Below are 20020 nucleotides of genomic sequence, written 5' to 3'. Positions count from 1 at the left end.
CTTTCTGAAAATCTACTGGCAGATTGTCTGTGTTTCCCACAAAATTGTGGAGAAGACTGTCATGCAGACTTCTGTGTGTCATCAACTGTGAAAACACTATCAATTCTAGAAGAAAAAAAAAAATATTTTCTTATTAAAAGTATATTACTTCCCTCACCTCCCTTTGCCATATGCTAATCCAAAAAAGGCAGTTTACACTGAAATGTAAAAATGTTAAGTCAATTTTTTTCTGGTTCTGCACTATGCTTATACTTAATCTGGCCAAATTTTATTTTGCCTTCCTGTTGAAAAAAATAATTTGTTCACAAATTCTTTTTTTTTTTTTTTTTTTTATGTCCACTGTTCTTCCTATTTAACCAACCAGATTCTGCCACATCTTTATTTAACCAACCATTTACTCTAAAGCATATAATCAAACTAGGAATTATAAGAACTTACAATTGATTCAGTGTCCAAACTTTAATTTTACTTCCTTTCCAATTGCCAGGATAGAGCAATCATGTGCTAGGCAGAAGATGAAAGTTTATAATAAATGCCTGTATTTTGAAACTTGTAGGGGGTGGGGGAAAAGTCACTTGGCTTTCACCTAAAACATGTGATAATGAGATTAACCCTGAAGTGTATTTTGCATGTAAATGCATCTCGTGTAGGAATGGGGAAGGACATTGAAGGGTGCACTGTAGCAGAAGCCAGCAGTGAAGCATTCCTGGTGGAGGGGAGGAATTCCTTTCATACACAGGCTTTTGGAGGGGTCAGAGAGAACGCTCCATGCACTGAAGCATAACGCTGATGCTCTCCTGCTGCTCTGTCAGTATGCTGCTATTTGCCCTGGGTTTTCTGCTCGTCATCCTTCAGCCATCCACTGGGCAGTTCCCCAGAGCCTGTGCAAATGTGCAGAGTTTGCTGAGCAAGGAGTGCTGTCCCCCCTGGGATGGAGACGGGTCCCCTTGTGGGGAGCTTTCCAGCAGAGGGTCCTGCCAGAACATCCTTCTCTCCCAGGCTCCACTGGGACCACAGTTCCCTTTTTCAGGAGTGGATGACAGAGAGGACTGGCCCTCTGTATTTTACAACCGGACATGTAGATGTGAAGGCAACTTCATGGGATTCAACTGTGGGGAGTGCAAATTTGGATTCTCCGGGCTCAACTGCACTGAAAGACAAGTGAAAACAAGAAGAAACATCTTCCAGCTCACCACCAGTGAGAAGAACAAGTTTCTTGCCTATCTTAACTTGGCAAAAAACATCCCTAGCCAGGACTATGTTATTGCTACTGGCACGCATACCCAGATGAACAATGGCTCCAACCCCATGTTCAGAGACATCAATGTGTATGATCTCTTTGTGTGGATGCATTATTATGCCTCTCGAGACACACTTTTAGGTGGGTCCAATGTGTGGCGGGACATTGATTTTGCCCACGAAGCCCCCGGTTTCCTGCCATGGCATCGGGTCTTTCTGCTGATGTGGGAGCGTCAGATCCAGAGGATAACGGGTGATGAGAACTTCACCATCCCCTACTGGGACTGGCGAGATGCAGAGGACTGTGAGGTCTGCAATGATGAGTACATGGGCAGCAGACATCCCACCAACCCTAATTTACTCAGCCCAGCATCAATTTTCTCCTCGTGGCAGGTAAGAACCGGACAAGGAGAGGGGAAAGGAATGATCCCATCTGATTTTAAGCACTTAGGTGAGGTGCACAAGATGGGAGTTTAGCCTATTTTTCTTTAGATAATCCTGGAGAGAAAGTAAGCGATGCCAGAGAGCAAATGGGATTTTATGTGTAATATTCATTTAGAACTGTTATTTTGTAAGTTTGTCTCATTTCTTTCTGACTGTAGGATTTAGGTTGCTTAATTAAGAACATAAAAATAAAGTGGAAGGGGGAAAGTTATACCTTTGTGTCCAAACATGGCCTTTAGCAGGTTAAACATGCTTTACTCTGCTCTGCCAGTTAGGTCAGAGAAGCAGGATTTATGCACATAAATTTCTAGCACCATTGCAAAACAGTGGGTGACTGAATGATGGAAATAGAAGCAAAGAATTTTCAGGCACTCTACCCCTCTCCCACTGTATTCCTCCCATCCATGAGCTAAAAACTATCAAATTTAACTAACCTGCTTTCAATGTTAAACAAACAGGCAAACAAGTAAACCAAACCTTTAGAGCAGAGAAGAATCAGCTATGTAATTCACATCGGTAGCTCAAAGAAATAGAGAAGAAATAATCTCCATTGTTCAAAGGAACTAAAAGGCAAATGCAATAGTGATTCCTGGGAATTAAAAGCACTTCAAATCAGACCATAAAAAATGGTGACATTACATGTATACGTAAGTGATAAGGTCTCATGTAGCTGAACTATAACACTGAGGGCTCTTTTTGTCTCTTGCTCATCACTGCCACATTGCCTAAAATAAAAAGGTCTATCAGCTGCAATAGACACACTCCATCATGACAGTAGCAACAGTTGCTTCTGGTGTTGAAGTCTATGATTATGTATATCTAAGTCTATCTTCTATTTATTCCTGTAGCAGCAGCCCAAATGAAGGTTGGGCAGTTTAAGTGATATAACAGAGAGACAAATTCAAGCAGCTCTGGCATATTCAGGCATATTACAAATCAGCACCCAACTGGGCTTACTGGGCTGGTTGTGCAGTATCTAGCCTTGATTTGTGCCCTCTGAATAACAGAGGGTGCGTATACCTCTAAATTCAAGCATTTGGAGATACAGTAACAGAACTATTTAGGCTATTCTGTGGCATACCTTTTTGTCCCTCAGACAGGAATAATTTCAAGGACCATTCCCAGGAGAATGTTTACATAGAGACACCCTATTTATGAGACTAAAATTATTTTATTGACATAGACATGGATTATTTGATGTCACTTGGCCTCAGTGCCTGAGAAATTTCCTGCACATGTTTAACTTAGTGTAGACGTAGCCATAAATAGATACAGCCACAGTTACAAACACACATTTTCATCCCATTTTCTCAAATTCTTCTTATTTCTAACAGCTTGAATCTGGAACAACTCTACTAGCTTAATTAGATTGCATTGTCAGAAAGAAGTGGCTCTTATGCTGTTCTGCACTAAGCTGAATAAATGGTTGTGTGAAATATATACATGTGGGGAAATTGATAAAATGAAACCGGAATTGCACAGGTTACATGTGTCAAGTGGAGATATCAATACAGTATATTGGATGAGATAACCAAGGTAGGAGGAGACACGTAATATACAGGAATCAGCAAGTTACAAGCAGGATTTTCTAAAAGACATGCAGTTGTCAGGTAATTGTGTTTAGGTGTTTTTTGTTTTTTTTCAAAGGCTTTATTAATTGTGTCCAAATTCTTAAGATATTTTCATCTTGGTAATAAATACCCAGAAAATTTATTAGTAGCAATTGATATATTTAAGAAACAGTCAGGTTTATAATATCTCATTTGAAGTTAGTTCCCACTAATACAGTCTTAAAATAAAGATTTTTTTATGGAACAAGTTATACAAAGAGATGTTTTTGTATAACTTTAAGTGGTGCAGGAATAAAAGGTATGCTATGTTTAAAACACATTCAGTGTCAGTATACATAGGTAAGAGCACCTAAGTTGTTTGCTGACATTTTCCAAGTATTTTCTGGAAATTCTTATCACTTATATTTTTCAATGACTTTTGGAAATGTTACAATTTTTTCAAAATTTCCAAAATATGTGATAACTTTACCTTCAAATACTAACATTTCCCTCTAATATCTTCCATCTATTTATGGCTCTCCTGTCTTATCCTGAGAAAGAATGAAAGAGATTGAACAGATCTGCATTTTCAGTCGAGAGTTTGGGGTAAAGATATTTCTTTATTAGAGTTGAATACGAAATTAAACAATGCTTAATAGGGAATAACATTTCCTTTGAGTAGCACAAAGTAAGAGATCAAAATATTCCTCCAGAAAATCAAAAGGGAACAAAAATAGCCTTAGCTTGAATGCGGAAACAGCCACAGATCTGCTGCAGAATGCTCTGATTATCTAAGCTCTGTAGCTAAACAGCATGAGGGGAAAAAAATAAAAAAATAAAAAAGAAAAAAAGAAAAAAAAGGGGAGGATCCAGAAATGTGAAGGAACTTGAAGGAATTTAACAAGAATGCTTTTAGCAAGCATTCAAAATAAGAGGGCAAGAGTAACCTTGGAATAGCACATCAATAATATGGTGTCCTTTTTAGAATTTTAAGTGTCTTTACAATGCCTGCTATGTTAGGAAATGGATTATATTTATTTTAAAAAAGGTAAAGTGCCTATTTGCAGAAAAGCATACCTCTTTTTTTTTTAATCCCAAAGAAAGGAGAAAGTACTTTATTCCATTGAAGGGTTGCCATAGCAACGTGGCTACCCATGGATACATGTTGAAATTCTTGCTTTCCCCTTACTTTTTCTTCAACATGCTGCTATTACCACTTGTCTGAGTGAATTATCCATCCACATATTTCTCATATATTTCATCTAAGTGACACTTCTGATTCCTGCCTTTTTTACCAGCATTTCTATCAGGAATCTTTACTGGTTTTTTTTTGTTTGCTTAGCTCATGTTTTAGGGTCGGTGAGAAGGGTTCTCATATTTTCAGTTATTTATTTGTGATGATTCAAGTGTTACACTCAGCATTAGGACTGCATGAGACATACTAATGCTTTAGCAATTTTTGCAATTCCACATCAACTTATCAGAAAAAAATATTGGAATTGGAGATATTCCATGTAATTTTTAGATTTTGGTTTTGTTTTGTTTTAGTGCTGTTTTCTACAATTATTCAAAATAATGGATTTGAAAAAAAAAATCTAGTTGAAAATGTCCCTGCCCATGGCAGGGGGTTTAGACTAACTGACCTTTAAAGGTCCCTTCCAACCAAAACTGTTCTATAATTCTAAATAGTAGGAGGTTAAATTTTTCTCTCTTCTACACCAGAACTAATTTTGAGAAACAACTGAAGTCAATGAAGTTGCAGATGCATAAAATCCTACTGCAAATTAAAAGCAGAATCTTTCTTCTAGCTGTTAACGTTAGAGTCTGGGAATCCCCACAGTGTGCTAGACACAGAATGAAGAAAATAAAGTTGGAGAATCTAAGTGCTATTTCAGTTTGCTGTTGTGGTAAGCAAGATACACCACCAGCTTCAGCTCCCTCTATTTCGTCTCTCCTAAGACTTGAGAGAAGCAATTGCATAACGTGGAGAGCTGGCTGCTCTCAGATGTGCTGGGGTAAGCCTGCTGCCAATTCTTTGTTGCAAGCATGGAAAATTTCTCTTAGCACTTCATTCCATATCACCCTGAAGAACGACTTACACAAACGCAAAGCTACTACAAAAGAGAAACAAGTTACACAAAATTGATAAAATGCTTCTGAAGTAATAATGACAGTACTTTAGATCCATGACCTGAAAACATGACTTCACAAGAAATATGAATTCAGCTATTCAGACACAGTTATTTAATTCTAAGTACATTTTATCAGCGAAATGTATTGCTAGCTGAATTGTCTGACAGCATTATTTGAAAGATTATTTTACATCTACCTTTAAAAACTGCAGGAAATTTTTGGAAATACAAACACCAGAAGCCAGCGCTTCTTGATTTTTAGATCAGTAAAAGTCTTACATCCATCTGCTTATGGATACCAAGGAACTCACAAGCATTATTTTTTATTACAACTTAATAGATTGTAGTGCCAGCTACAGGCTGGTACATTAAAAAGCAAGAGCCCAGATGGAGCAACTATAAAGAAAGAATTTAGGAAGTGTGTTCTCTGACGAAACACTTACATGAATTATAAATTTGAAACATTTCCTGTTAGGAAGAGGTTCTTCTTCACATGCCACCTCAGGACTGCAACAGGAGGGTATCATGATCAGTGCACAGCAGAAGCAGCCACTTGAGTATCCTCAGCCTCTATGTCCCTGTGAATGACTGTCCAAGGGATCATGTGTGGGTGACAGTGGAGCTGGCCTCTTGGATGCTTGGCTGTCCACTAGTGTATAGCCATGCTTGTTCAGGAGTCATGTAAGTAAAAGATAAAGAATATACACCTTTAGAGGTGTATAAATCAATAGCTAGTTGATTTCATAAAAACTGGGGTTTGTTAATAATTCACCAGCAGAAGAAGCCTACCATCTCCCACCAGAGAGATGTGTCTGAGTGATTTCATGGTAGACATGGAGACAGCAGCAGTGACAGTACAGCTTGGAGACAGCTGCAGAGCTGTCAGACCAGGAGGTGCTAGTGAATACTTCATCAGTAATTTTTAACAGGCTTTCCTACTCCACCCCAGCACCATTTTGAGGTGCTTAATTTGGTATAGGTTGCTCTTCAGTTCTGGGCTGCCTTCATGCAAAAAGGTGAAACTCAGCCAGCTTTTACTGAAGGCTGAGAAAATACCTTGAAGGCCCCAGGTTTGTTTCAATGCTGTCAGTTCATGTTTGTCTTATCTCCTTTTAGCTTGAGTTTCACAGCACCCCCAGTTTTTGTATGTGCCATAAGGGGAGGAAAGACAGTCAAGGACCTCACCCTTTTAGATGTTTCTTAGAATTTCTTTAAGGCTTTGCTTTGTATATTTTCTCCTTTTCTTTCAATTCTCTGCATGTTAAACTTTTCCATTCCTGCAAATATTCAGCAGAATATGAACAACCAGATATAAATATACAAACACTCTTAAAACCCTTTTGGTCTGCTACAGATACAACACCTGTCAAAGTTCCACCTGTAAAAACAGGGTCCCAAGGTACAGCTTGTATCTGGGGATTTCCTTGCATTTTCCCAGTTTGGTGAGTAAAGGTCTTCTGGATGCCACCTAATTAGGATTAAATTATGCCAGGGCCTAATGCAGCCAAAAAAGAGAAAATATTAAAGCTCTTTATAGCTGCCAAATGTTTTAAATCTAGTGTGAGACATGTGCTTTAATGAGATTCCCAAGCAAGGTTGTGAGAATAAGTGGAGAAAGACAGAGAAAGACAGTGAATCAGTACAAAATCTCTTTTGGCTCCATAATGGGACCCAGGGCTCCAACTCAGGAGTCCAGATTTCCTGTAGGACAAACAGGTGAGGGGAGGTGTGAAGGAAGGCAGTGAAGTGCCTACATCCCATCTCTGTGCCTGGCACACATCAGCAAGTCAAGTGGTTGCTCTGACTATAGTCTGAAGTGGTTCTTTTAGGCTATTTAATCTGCAACATGCACTATGAAAATGTGCTGCTACAGCTTCTGGAGGGGAGCTCAGTGGCCTCGGAGGAGAAGCAGTGCAAGGGATCAGTTCTAAAGGACACAGAGGTGTGGATTAGCCCTTTGAGTGGCTCTACTGCCCCAATGACCTGAGGAACTTCAAATCACCTTGTGAGCGAGCACATATTTTCATATCATAGAGAATCCTCTTTTCCCAAGCATTTAGGTATATATTACCAATGTTGAATGCCCTTGTGAGCACAGATCTAATAAGCAAAAGTAACCCCAAGAAATCTGTCACAAAATTCCCCAAAGCTTTGAATTTAAAGACAGCAGGCAAAAGACTGAACATCACTGAAATCTTCTGTAATGCAGCTCCCTTTATTTTGGCACAGGGGCTGGTCTGTGCAAGCAGCTGCAAACTACAAGACAAAAGGCCTTCCCATTTGCTACAGGTGTGAGACAGTAGCCTCTACACTCTGTTTTCTAAGAAGCACTCAGCATAGCTGTGTTCAAGATCTCAGCTGCAGTGCACAGAGGGACATTTTTGCTGGGTGCTACAAGGTCCAGAAGCGATGCTGCATATTCTGGACTGCCATCTACTGGTATTTGCTCTGCTCACTACTTACATAAGCTTTTCCTCAGAGTATCTTCCTAACAATTTCCCTGGAATTGGTGAATTCACACAAGCAGGTGCAGCTGGGATTTGAACGTGTCTGGCGTGAACTGAGCAATTTGCTCAGGACTGTTCTAAAAGGGAATAAAATATCATGTTTTAGTTAAACCAACACGTTTACAGTAGAAAGTATTCCTGCTGAAGGAAAAGAAAACAATGGCATGACCCATTTATGAAGATTATATCCAGAAAGAACCATTTGACTGATCTATGTTCTATTATCACTTACATATCCCATGACTATTAAAACAGCAAATTATAGTTACATGATAGAACCATAATTAATATCACCTAAGTTAAATCATTCTGGAAAAGCTTTCTGGTTAATTTTATGACCAGGCCTTGATTTTTAGTTCACAAAAAGAAATAGCAAAAGGTTACAGACAAGTGTTTTCATTCCGGGAACTTAAGTTGTGGCATTTCTTGACCATGACTTTCCAAATGCTTTGTAGCATCTGGCTTCTGTTTAAGATGAATTTGGTTAGTCAGACCGTTAATGAGGGCTACACTGAGACATAAATGGAAAAAAAAAAACATTAGCACTCTAAAAATTTATAAGCCTTATGACATTAAAAATTACATTAAATCCCACTGAAATGGATAAACAGAACAAAGGGGGAAAGTTTCTTTGTTTGGAGATATATTTAAGCTCATGCTTGAAGATTCCCTGCCTGAATATCTGAAAACTGGGTCTTGAACACAGTATGTGATTCCTCTTTAAGACACAATAGGGATATATCCCTAGGTCAGAGGGAAAATGATGAAAGATAGGAGATGGCAGGATGGAGAACCCAGGAGATATGAACCTAGATAAAGCCCATAGTAGAGATGGATACAAAATCTACACATGGAAGTTTCTGAGCCAAGCAACAACTGAGAAACAGGTTGAGCTTCACCAGCCAAGACACATTTTCCTTCATCACTAATGCACTTCCAGGGACACAGAATGGTACATTTTTATAAACAAAGAAATTACTAGAGCTTCTTCTGAACTATCCACCTATTTTCCTTCTGATGGGAATCAACTCAATCAGTAACACAAACTAATCATAAAACCATAAAAACCAAACCATAGTTTATCTATGTTTATAACTGTGGGCCTCTCCCTGTCACTATCTCTCTTTTCTTGGTGGAGATTCTTAGAAGAGACTTTTTAGAGACACACTTCTGACCTGAGTCCCTCTTGAGGTACAATCCTGACCCATTTGGTGAGCTTCTGGGGGAAATGTGCTCGTGCAACTCTCTGCTGGAAAACTACCTACAGCCTCCAAGGCCTCCGCAGTAGTTTTAACAGACATGGACAGATTGCAGCTAATGGAGCAGTGTCTAAGGAAAATTTGCTCTGATAAGCTTTTTTCTATACTCCCAAATAAGATGAGAATAGTTTTTCCATTATATTCATATTCATAGTCATAGAAAATTTATCATTTAAGAACTCCAGGTTCTTAAGGACTCTGTGTTATATCACCAGCTTCATCAACCATTATCTATGAATTTGTCATCAAATCACTTACAAAAGGATTCATCTGATCTCCTTTCCACTCGTTCAAAAGTTAGTTCAGCAGCACATCAACTTGCCTTTGGCTTTGTCTTTAGTTAGTTCAGAAGCACATCTGAGCCTCCAGGGTGTGATTCATCCCACCCTAATGCAGAAATAGAGCATTAAGTTGAACACTCTTAATTTTGCTTCCCTTGCTAACTGCAGTTCAGAGACAGTTTCAGCATTGATTTTTTTGCTAATTTTATTTCATTGACTTAGTCAATGGAGAGAGCTAGGCACCCCTAGAGGCAAGTACATCTCATCTACCAGACATCTGGTTTGGGAGAGCTGTATCACACACAGGAGATGCCTCCCTCTCCACTGACTGCAGAGGTCATCCTAAAGTGTTGCTTCAATCTCACAGTTTCTGTGTGCCTAGTATAGGTGAAATGAATCTTCCACCCACTTCCTTCAACAGAGAATTTCATGTTCTTTCATCTATCTCATTCAAAGCAGAGATGATTGCTTTCACTCACCTTCTTGTCCATTGTTTTGGTCCATGAAACAGAAATATACCTTCAGGATAAAAGAAGTTGAGGTTTTAGTGTTGGCTGTTTTCTCCCCTATGATGTTTCACTCACTAATGAGACCTGTTCTTTCCCTACCCAAAATTCTTATTAGCCACATTGATTACTTGCTAAGTGCAGAGTCCTGTGTCTTAAAGGGATTTCTGGTGGTTTGGAGTTTTACTTGTTTTGATGTTTTTTTCCAAAGGAAAGCAAAGCAATAGACAGTTAAGTTTGATTCAGAGCCTCAACATTACCTGCTAATATACAGAAAACTTCTGAGAATTCTGAGATGCTGTTCTGTTTCATTCTCATAGACCCACCATTGAACTACATTGCTCTTCCAGGAGTCTCAGAGTGGACTGGCAGCTTCTGCAGATCATCTGACAAATAATGATGTTTTATGCCATTGTAATTGTACTTTGTCTGTGAACCCAGAGCATTTATATAAATTATGCCGGAGGCTGGCAGTATTTTACATCTTTATCCATCTCTTTTTAAGATCCTTTCTCAATATCCATCACTATGGTATTTCAGTTGGTGATATAAGTTCATCTCTGCAACATTTCTAGGAAGTACAGCAGCAGATTTTCCCATTTAATACATGTAGCATCATTGAGACATAGAGAAAGTAATTGTCCATTTACCCTGACAAAGTACACACATATATTTTCATAATATTTTTTTTTTTTCATATTTCAAGTCAACATTTCCCACACTTACTGTACTGGGTAAAAAAAAAATCTGTGATTATGGCTTTGTTCAGTAGCCTGCTGAAGCCAAAAATCCTCCATTTAGCAAATTCAGTAGCAGATTCAACTCTTTGTTCTGCTGCATTGGTGGGTAACACTGAATTTAGCCTCAGTGAGATTTCAAGAGCATGAATGATTTGATACCTTAGTCCACATGGGTAATTTCAGATACAGATCAGTGTATTACTTCAAAATGTGCACTGTATTAGAGGGCTGTTTTCTATGAAATAACCATCTTATATTAAAATCATACACATGAAACTTAAAAAATAATATGTATTCTTGAAATATACTTATTATATTGTACATTTTCTTTGTTCTTCAAAAAAATTCATCAAAGTACCTCTTTTTTATTTTTTTGTAATTGCAACTCCTCTAATAGAAAGTGTTTTACACAGGTAATTTGCACTCGGTCTGAAGAGTACAACAGCCAACAGGCTTTATGCAATGCCACAGGCGAGGGGCCTATAAGGAGAAATCCTGGAAACAACGATAAATCAAGGACCCCAAGGCTCCCATCCTCAGCTGAAGTCGAATTTTGCCTTTCACTGACTCAGTATGAATCTGGACCCATGGATAAAATGGCCAATTACAGTTTCCGAAACACTTTGGAAGGTAACGTGCTTTATTCTGTTACACCATTTCCATCTGTAAATTGATTCTCTCTGGGGTTAGAGTCTTCAAACTCTAGGTAGTTTGAATTGATTTTGTGAAGAATAACTGTAAAAAAAGGAAAAAGTTATGCTTTCACCTGGAATAGCAGAAGACAGAAAAAAACACATTAAAGGTGTTTGATAACAATCTAGAAACTATGGACTAGATCATACCCTAAGCCTGTTAGGAGATACTTTCTCCTGCTACAGTCAGCACCAGGCACTGCAAAAAAATACAGCACACCAGAAAAGGAGAACATCCAATAATCTGCTTGTGCACAGCCATGCATAACCATGTAGCCATGGAGGCTGCATGTTTGCCCTGGAATTCACTGTCTTCCAGGGACCAGGCTGGGTAACATGGGTGAAAGAGGATGTTGCCAGCTGGCATGTTCTGTCTACATCATTCCGCTGTGAACTCCACAGCAGAGTTTTTCCCAAACTCTAAGGAACATGGATTAAATTATCCCTCAAGAACGATACTTAATATAATTTCCAACGGAATTTAGGTGTTTAGTTATCTAGCTATTTAACCTGTTTTGAGTTTTCCTAATTGGCTAGTAAGCAAAAGTTCTTTACTAAGAAATTCTTAATTGTCTGTCTACTAAACTCTTTTGAATCTTGTAAAATTCCAAATAAGCAAGGATAACACATTTTATATTTAAAAATTATTATATTTCTACAATATCATATATCAGCTGAATTAAATGTGATCTGCATTCAATCTCACAGAGCTTTTGGTTTTCAAGGAACTGCATAAGGGCATAACAATACAAAACAGGAGTAGGAGTGAGGATAAGAAAAGAGTCATAAAAATGATAAGAGGGATGAGGCAACTCTTTTATGAAGACAGGCTGAGAGAGCTGGGGTTCAGCCTGCAGAAGAGAAGGCTCCAGAGAAAAATTACTGGGGTCTCCTAATACATTAAAGGGATTTAAAAAAAAGAAGGGAGAGGGTCTTTTTATATGGGCAGATGGTGAGAGGACAAGGCCCAATGGTTTTAAACTGAAAGAGTTACAATTTAGATCAGATATTAGGAATTCTTTACACAGAGGATGGTGAGGCACTGGCGCATGTTGCCCAGAGAAGCTGTTCTGTCCCTGAAAGTGCTCAAGGCCAGGTTGGTTTTGGCCCTGAGCAACTTGAGTGAGTGGCATCTATCACTAGATGGCAGAGGGGTTGGAACAACATGATCCTTAAGGTCCCTTCCAACCTTAACCACGCTATGATTCTAAGACAGCAAAAGTTTTAATATGTTCAGTCTTAGTCTTAATGCAGTGTGGAATGCCATAAAGCTATTTCTGGGAAAAGTGGACCATTTTCTTTTTTAAAAATAATCAAACATTCAGAATTTGTCCCTAGCAGTCTAGAAGGAATCCAGACAATAATTGTCTGCATCTCTAAATGTAACTGTGCTTTCTGTACCTGAAAACAGAAACTACATGAAGTATTGGAAAGAAAAAGGTGACAAAACTGAGTAGAGGTTTGCCTACATTTTACTCCATAAAGTGTGTGAATAGATGCAAAAGAGTAGAGAAAAAGGAATTGAAGTAAACAAGTAATAAATTACTGAGGGTCTACCATCATGCCACTGGTATTGTAAACTAAAGCAAAAGCACAGTCTGCGGGAGTTTTTTTATTTCATTTTTTAACCTGAATTATTTCAACACAACTTTACACCACACGACCACAAATATTTCTGCAACCAACTTATTTAGCTAACAAGATACTCAACTGCAATGTGAAGTCAAGAATTCATGGCTAATATTGAAAAAGATGGGAGAATATTTTTAAAGAAATTTTACTGAAAACTGATCCCTTATAATTGCATTAACTCCTTTCTTTAAAATGGCTAGCTTAGTTTTTAGTTGTGCAAAAATACCAAGTTTGGATTGGCGACTTGCATTTACAGTGTCTGTGCCTACTTCTTCTTGACTGCGTTCTTACAAACCTTTTAACACTTTGTAGGTCCTAACATTTTGTTCTTTTTTGAAGCAAACCATTTTTCAACCCTACTTTACTTATTTGCACAATTTTGTGCCAATACACCTAAGGTCAAATTCTAATTCCTTTTAGATCCCAAGGAAATTCAAAGTAAGTGCATTGACCTTATAGGAGTTACGCTGGGTTTACGAATGGTGATCAGAACTAAGCCAGTGACTGTAATTGAGCAGCTCCTGATTTACACCAATGTGAGATTTACACCTCGGTTTCAGTTCTGTAAGGAAAAATACTTGTGATCACATAGAACATCCCCTTCTGGGCAAAATTTTATGCTTTTTCATTCCTCAGTGCACTGGAACAAAGGCTAAAACTTTCATCCTTCAAAGCGGCAAGTATCAGCATCATTATAAGCAGATGACAACAAGGCAGGCTGAAATTTCTGTTTGACTAACGTAAGGTGCTGCTGCAGAGACAGAAATTATGTCACTGAAGAATTTATTTCACAGCAGCCATAAACAGAAAAGGCCAATATTGTTCAATAAAACACTCCCATGAGGCTGTGCCCATGAATTGCCCTCTCACTCTGTGACAGACCAGATTCTGCTATGAATGAAAAACAACAGGTTAAGAGCAGTTCACACTTTGCCCCTGGAAGCAATTATTTTAAACAGGACTTGTTGATTTGTGGTCCTAACTGGGGAACAATGCTGATTTCATTGGAAACTTCATGGATGCAAGAGAACAGAAAATCAGCCTAGTCTAAAAGCATCCAGAAAGATCAGACATGGATTAGCTGACTGCTAATTAAGTAATTTGTCTTTGTTCAGTTCAGTTTTGGAGTGTGACACCTTGAATGCTACTTCCTAAGAGTAAGAGGTAGCTGAAAAATTTAGGCTTTCTTTTTCTTTATGAGCAGATTCCACAGTTCAAATTAGTTTATTCACAGCAACTTCAAATGAAAATTAGGGCCTTCTAAGTTTTGCACAAAGTCACAGAAGAAAATTAAAAAATTTCTAAAACCCTGTATCACTCATTATTCATGAATTAACTCATGACAAATGTTATCAAGCCAAACCATGTCATAGCATTCCATTGTCTGTCACAATTATGTATTGTTACTGCTATTTTGTCACGAAATAATGGAATAAAACATCAAACATTTCAAAATGTAATTTCATTTCAAAAGGACATTTTCCTTTTTTTCTGAAATGAGAAATTTTCATCTGGAAAACATTTCTCTGTATGTTCATAGCAATCCATAAAGCTGTAGAAAAAAATGGTTTCTAAAAATGAAGTTAGCCAACAGGAAACTTCTAATTGAAACAGTTTCAGGCTACAGACAACATTCCTCACCTGGCTTGACCCTCCACCCCTAGGTAAATTTATGCTGCACACTGAGAAAATGTTGTCAAATTGCAAAAAGCCATTGTTAGAGAAGTAGGAAGACTACTCCGCACAGATCACATTGAAACTCTAGAAGAGAAAATTTAAGAAAAAATAAGTAGGTGGTGACATGGTCTAAATTAGATAATCGCAAACTTTGATTTACTCCAGTCACATAGGTCAAATTCTATTGATTTTGCAGCTAGCTCAGTTTAGAGGGATTACAGTAATAACACCATCTGAGAAAGTATGTAAGATTTAACCCTGAAAAATTCCTGTGAATTTGCCAATGGCATATATACTGCAGAAATATAAGCTAGAAGAACATCACTAACTTCAAAGAGCTTCAAGAATATGGCCTTAAAATTCTTATATTCCTCCTGTTTTAAAGCAGATGCATCTATCTGACCTGAACTTCTCTAAAATGTGAAAACTTTATTAAAGAAAAAAATTATACTCAGGGAGAATGGGAAAAAATTGGACTCAGGTAGAGAACCATAGAATCATTTAGACTGGAAAAGATGTTTAAGATCATTGAGTCCAACCATAAATCCAACACTGTCATGTCCATCACTAAACCATAGAATCACAGAATCATTAAGATTGGAAAAGGTGTCTAAGATCTCCAAATCCAACTATTAACCTGCCATTTTCACTATTAAACCATATTTGCAGGTACCATATGCAGATGCTTTGTAAACACTTCAGGCATAGTGTTTCTACCACCTATCTGGACAGCCTGTTCCAATGCCCAGCCACCCTTTTCAAGAACAAATTTTTCCTAAAATCTCATCTAAACATCTCCTTTGGCAACTTGAGGTAACTTCTTCTGTTGCTTATTGCCTGTAAGAAGAGGCTGACCCCCATGTTGCTGCAGCCTCCTTTCAGGCAGCTGTAGAGTGATCAGTTCTCCCCTGAGCCTCCTTTTCTCCAGGCTAAACACCCCCAGCTCTCTCAGCAGCTCCTCACAGGACTTGTGCTCCAGACCTTTCCCCTGCTCTGTTGCCCTTCTCTGGACACGCTCCAGCCCCTCAATGTCTTTCCCATAGTGCGGGGCCCAGAAATGAGCACAGGATTGGAGGTGTGGCCTCACCAGTGCTGAGTACAAGGGACAATCACTGCCCTGGTCCTGCTGGCCACACCATTGCTGATCCAGGCCAGGATGCCATTGGCCTTCTTGGCCACCTGGGCACACTCTGGATCATGTTCAGCTGCTGTCAACCAACAGGTCTTTTTCCAATGGGTGGCTTTCCAGCCACTCTTCCCCAAACCTGTAGCGCTCATGTTGTGAACCACCACTTCACCTGGCTGAACCTCACAAAATTTTCCTCAGCCCATCAATCCAGCCTGTCCAGATCTCTCTGCAGAGCCTTCTTCCAGTCCAGACGAGGGCAACAGGGGTAGTGAAGGGTCTGCAGCACGTCTTATGAGGAGCTTCTGAGGGACATGAGGTTGTTTAGCCTGAGGAAAAGGAGGCTCATGGGGGACCTTATCACTCTCTGAAAGTAGGTTGTAGCCAGGTGGGGTCAGTCTCTTCTCCCCAGAAACTAGCAGTAGGATGAGACAACAGAGCTCCAAGCTGTGCCAGGAGAGGTTTATGTTGGGCATTAGGAGGAATTTCTTTACAGAAAGTGTGATTAGACATTGGAATGGGCTGCCCAGGGAGGTGGCGAGCTACCATCTGTGGAAGTGTTTAAGGAAAGATGGGACACGGTACTTAGTGCCATGATCAAGTTGACATGGGATGTCTGGTCATAGGTTGGACTGGATGATCTCAAAGGTCTTTTCCAACCTCATTGATTCTGTGATTCCTGGCCTCCAGCAGATCAACCATCCAGCTTAGTGTTTTCTGCAAATTGACTGGGGGTGCAATCAATCCCCTCAACATGCAACAAACAAAGCAGAATTTAACCTTTAAAGTACCAGTTGTCCTTTCCACTGGCCTAGAAAGTCATACAAAACTAAAATTTATTTTGTAAGAAATACTGTTTTGCAGAAAACAGAAAACCACTTGCAAAACTGTTATGGATATCTCAATGATGCTACGGATGCCAGAGATGCTAAGCAGTTCCCCAGGATAATTGAAGAAGATAGGATTGTTGGAATGGATCCTCCATTTCTGTAGCACTTTGCAGTGCTAATGCTCTCTGAGCTCTGCATACCTGCTGCTAAGTGTAGTTACAGCACCTCAGTCAGTGGCAAATGAGCAACTGAGGAAAACACTACCTGCTTTCAGTATATAAAGTTCTGCACTTGACTGATTGTGCATGGACTTCTATGGTCTCTGTTAGCAGAATGCAAAATCCACAGTTAATATAATTAAGTACTCTATTTAAAGGCATACACCTGAGCTAATTGCATGTTCAATGAGAACCACCTATATACCATCCTAAAAACTATCAGGAAGCCTTAATTTTGAGCGGCATCATTATTTTCTATTATAATAAATTTTGGTCTAAATTCCTACCTGATTTAATTTGGCTTGCCTCAGTAAAGATACTTCAAATGCACTAAATCACTGTTGCTGATCAACAGTGTTAGGAGCAGAAGCAGAACAAGGTCTATGAAGCTCTAAAACTGTGATTTTTCTCTTATCCAAATCACTGGAGAAACTTCACTTCAGTGATGTATGTCCTGATAACTATTTCTGATGCACCATAATCAACCAAAGTTTTATAAGAACATCTCAATGTTACAGAGATGTTTCTGGCCAAGATGATTTCTATACTGGCCAAGATGATTTAATAGTTCACTGCAGTCTCCTCCATCCATTTGTCAGTCACTCTCCCTCCTTTTTTGGTACCATCACTTGTCCTCATCATATCCTTATCTGAGACTCTGCATTTTAGGGGCCTGGAAAGAAAACCTGACATCCCACACTCCAGGGTAGTTTACTGCCAGAATAGTCAGTGAAATCAGTTCATAAAAGGACTGACGAGATAAAGTTAGTGCAGAGGAGAGGAAGGCACAGCATGGGGCAAGGCAGCTGGAGGAGGAAGAGTTCCCCTACACAGAGATGAGGAGCTCTTATTTCAGCTCACTGCTTGTATCTGTAGTCTCACATCTGCTTTGGAGGTGATTTTACTGCAGCTACCTCAGCGAAGTTTCCTGTACTCTGAGAAAACTGTGAAGTTCTTACATGTTCTTTTTGGGCAACCCCACTCTAGTATGTCATCCTGGATAGCTGATTGCACTGAAATTTTAAAAAGTCTGAATGAATATGACCCCAGCTAATAAGATGCAGTGACATCACATCATGGCTTCATTTCTGCTAACTTACAAATTTATATGGAGTTTTCATAACAAGAGATCAGATATTAGAACTTCTCACGTGCAGGGTTAAACATGACATCAACTTTGACACTGACTGGATGAATCGCAATTATCTGGAGCCAGAGGGTGGGGTTGCTAAAGCTGTTCCAGTACAGAGATTTTGATGATTAAGATAAATTGCTTATGTGCAGATGTTCCATGAAAAGCTGTCCAGAGACAAAATGACTATTCTGTATATTTTTATGAAGTATTAGATCAAGTGTTTGAAATGCATTAAGAAATGTAAGAAGCATCCAAAGTCTGATATCAAACATCTATCTAGCTGTCTACCGAGACCCTGCAATAAGTTTTTCTTCCCTTAAACATACTTAAATACTTAATGCAGTGGAACATAAGCAGAAGAATTACTTCTGAATGATGCATAGATATATCCTATCCAGTTAATGTTCACAGAAATGTTCTAGTATTGCTAAATTGACTGATCCCAATAACCATGTCCTGTGGCCAGCAGCAAGAAGGCCAAAATTGCTGCCACTGCTTCCTGTGAGTTCCAGACAGACTGTCAATGTACATGTATTCTTTATAATGGGAATCATAGCATTCACCATCATGCAGATTTCTGTGGGCCCAATTTTGGCTTTGAGAACTTCTGTCCTTTCCTGTTTATGTCACCAAGAAAAACCCTCCAGAATCCTGCTCCATATCTGATGTACTCAAAATCTGCAGATGTTAATGTATTCTTCTTTATTTCCTGAATCCAGACGTACTTTACCTTAAAGTTTACAATATTCATAGCAAGCCAACTCTACCTTCTCCAAATGTCCTCATTATATTTTCAACTCTGATTTCCCCTGAATTCTCTAAAGCTTTGTCCTACTATAGACTCAGAAAGATGGATGGCTATTATTGTATTTTGGTTCTTAGGTGCTATGGTTATGATTTGATTCTTATAAATACCAGTGGGTTTATGCCAGATGCTCTTCCCTTGCTTGAAGAAGTTGACTGACAACAAAAGGCACAATGACGGAATTTAGAGTGGCAAAGCAATGCAATCATTTCACACAGAAGATCAGAGTCCTATTTGGGTGTAAAACTCATGTTTCCAAGTTCAGGGTATGACCCTACTCATAAGGCAACTCTAGACACGTCTCAGTTAATACCTTGTGTGACTCAGAGAGGAGCAAATCCAGAGCAAGACAGCTGAAACTGTGGACCCAAATTCCATGTTACAGGTTAGGGCTTTCACAGGGAAGGGGTTTTTCATACTGGCTGTAGTTTAGTCCCCTGAACTGAACGCCCACTGATAGCTGGCACATTTTCGATTTTCTACAAAAGGAATCCAGCTTGCAAAGTCAGAAATTGCCCTGTGGTGTGAGTCACAGTGTCAAATACCAAGGCTGTTTGGAGATTCACTTCAAAAGTATATTACTGATTCTCATTCAAATGCTAGTTCTTCATCCAAATAAGTAAATAAAGCAAGTGTTTAAAGTCCATTAGGAATTTCCCATAGATAAAAACTAATATCTTTATTTTCTCCACCTTGAAGATATGATAAACTGCAACAATATTTGGGAAATACTGAGGATCAACACAATGATCATATTGTTCACAGCTCATTTTATTTGATAATTAAATTGTGCAGATGTTTTAATGTGTCTCTATCAAGCTTCCTCATCCTACAGCTTACAGAAATTGTGAGAAGAAGACATCTTCAGTAACCAAATAAAAGAGACAGATATCAGAGACTTTGTGGCATGGGTTAAATATCAGAACTAGCATCTGGTTCAGAAATAGACTGGGAGGACAACATAGCTTTCTCCTCCTATTCTCTGGGAAAATCCCAGAGAAGGATCAGATGGTTGAGCTGGCTTTTACTAGGAATCCTTGCAAGTTTGTTGGAAGCATGGCTGATGGGATGGTGAGTAGAGTTATAACATCAGACTCAAATATAGACAGACTACCAAAAGAAAAACTAATGTACAAACTCATCTTCCAGTATTTCCTGCTTGGGAGTTGGTCTGTGTAAGCCCTTCCTAAAGCCCATCTTTTAAGCGTCCTCCAAAATAACAGTGGTCCATAGACTACCATCCTGAA

General features: G+C 38.9%; 1 protein-coding gene across 1 annotated transcript in view; it reads left to right on the top strand.

The window, feature by feature from the left end:
* The first annotated feature begins 646 nt into the window (after positions 1-646).
* Positions 647-20020, top strand: part of TYR (tyrosinase) — a 42932-nt gene continuing 23558 nt past the window's right edge. The window contains exons 1-2 of the mRNA XM_068181554.1: positions 647-1632; positions 11072-11288. Of these exons, the coding sequence (XP_068037655.1) occupies positions 790-1632; positions 11072-11288 (1060 nt within the window). The 5' untranslated portion in view covers positions 647-789. The remainder of the gene's footprint in view (positions 1633-11071; positions 11289-20020) is intronic.

Source organism: Anomalospiza imberbis, chromosome 2, assembly GCF_031753505.1.
Source record: "Anomalospiza imberbis isolate Cuckoo-Finch-1a 21T00152 chromosome 2, ASM3175350v1, whole genome shotgun sequence".
Taxonomy (NCBI): domain Eukaryota; kingdom Metazoa; phylum Chordata; class Aves; order Passeriformes; family Viduidae; genus Anomalospiza; species Anomalospiza imberbis.
This window is presented reverse-complemented; position numbering and strand designations above follow the sequence as displayed.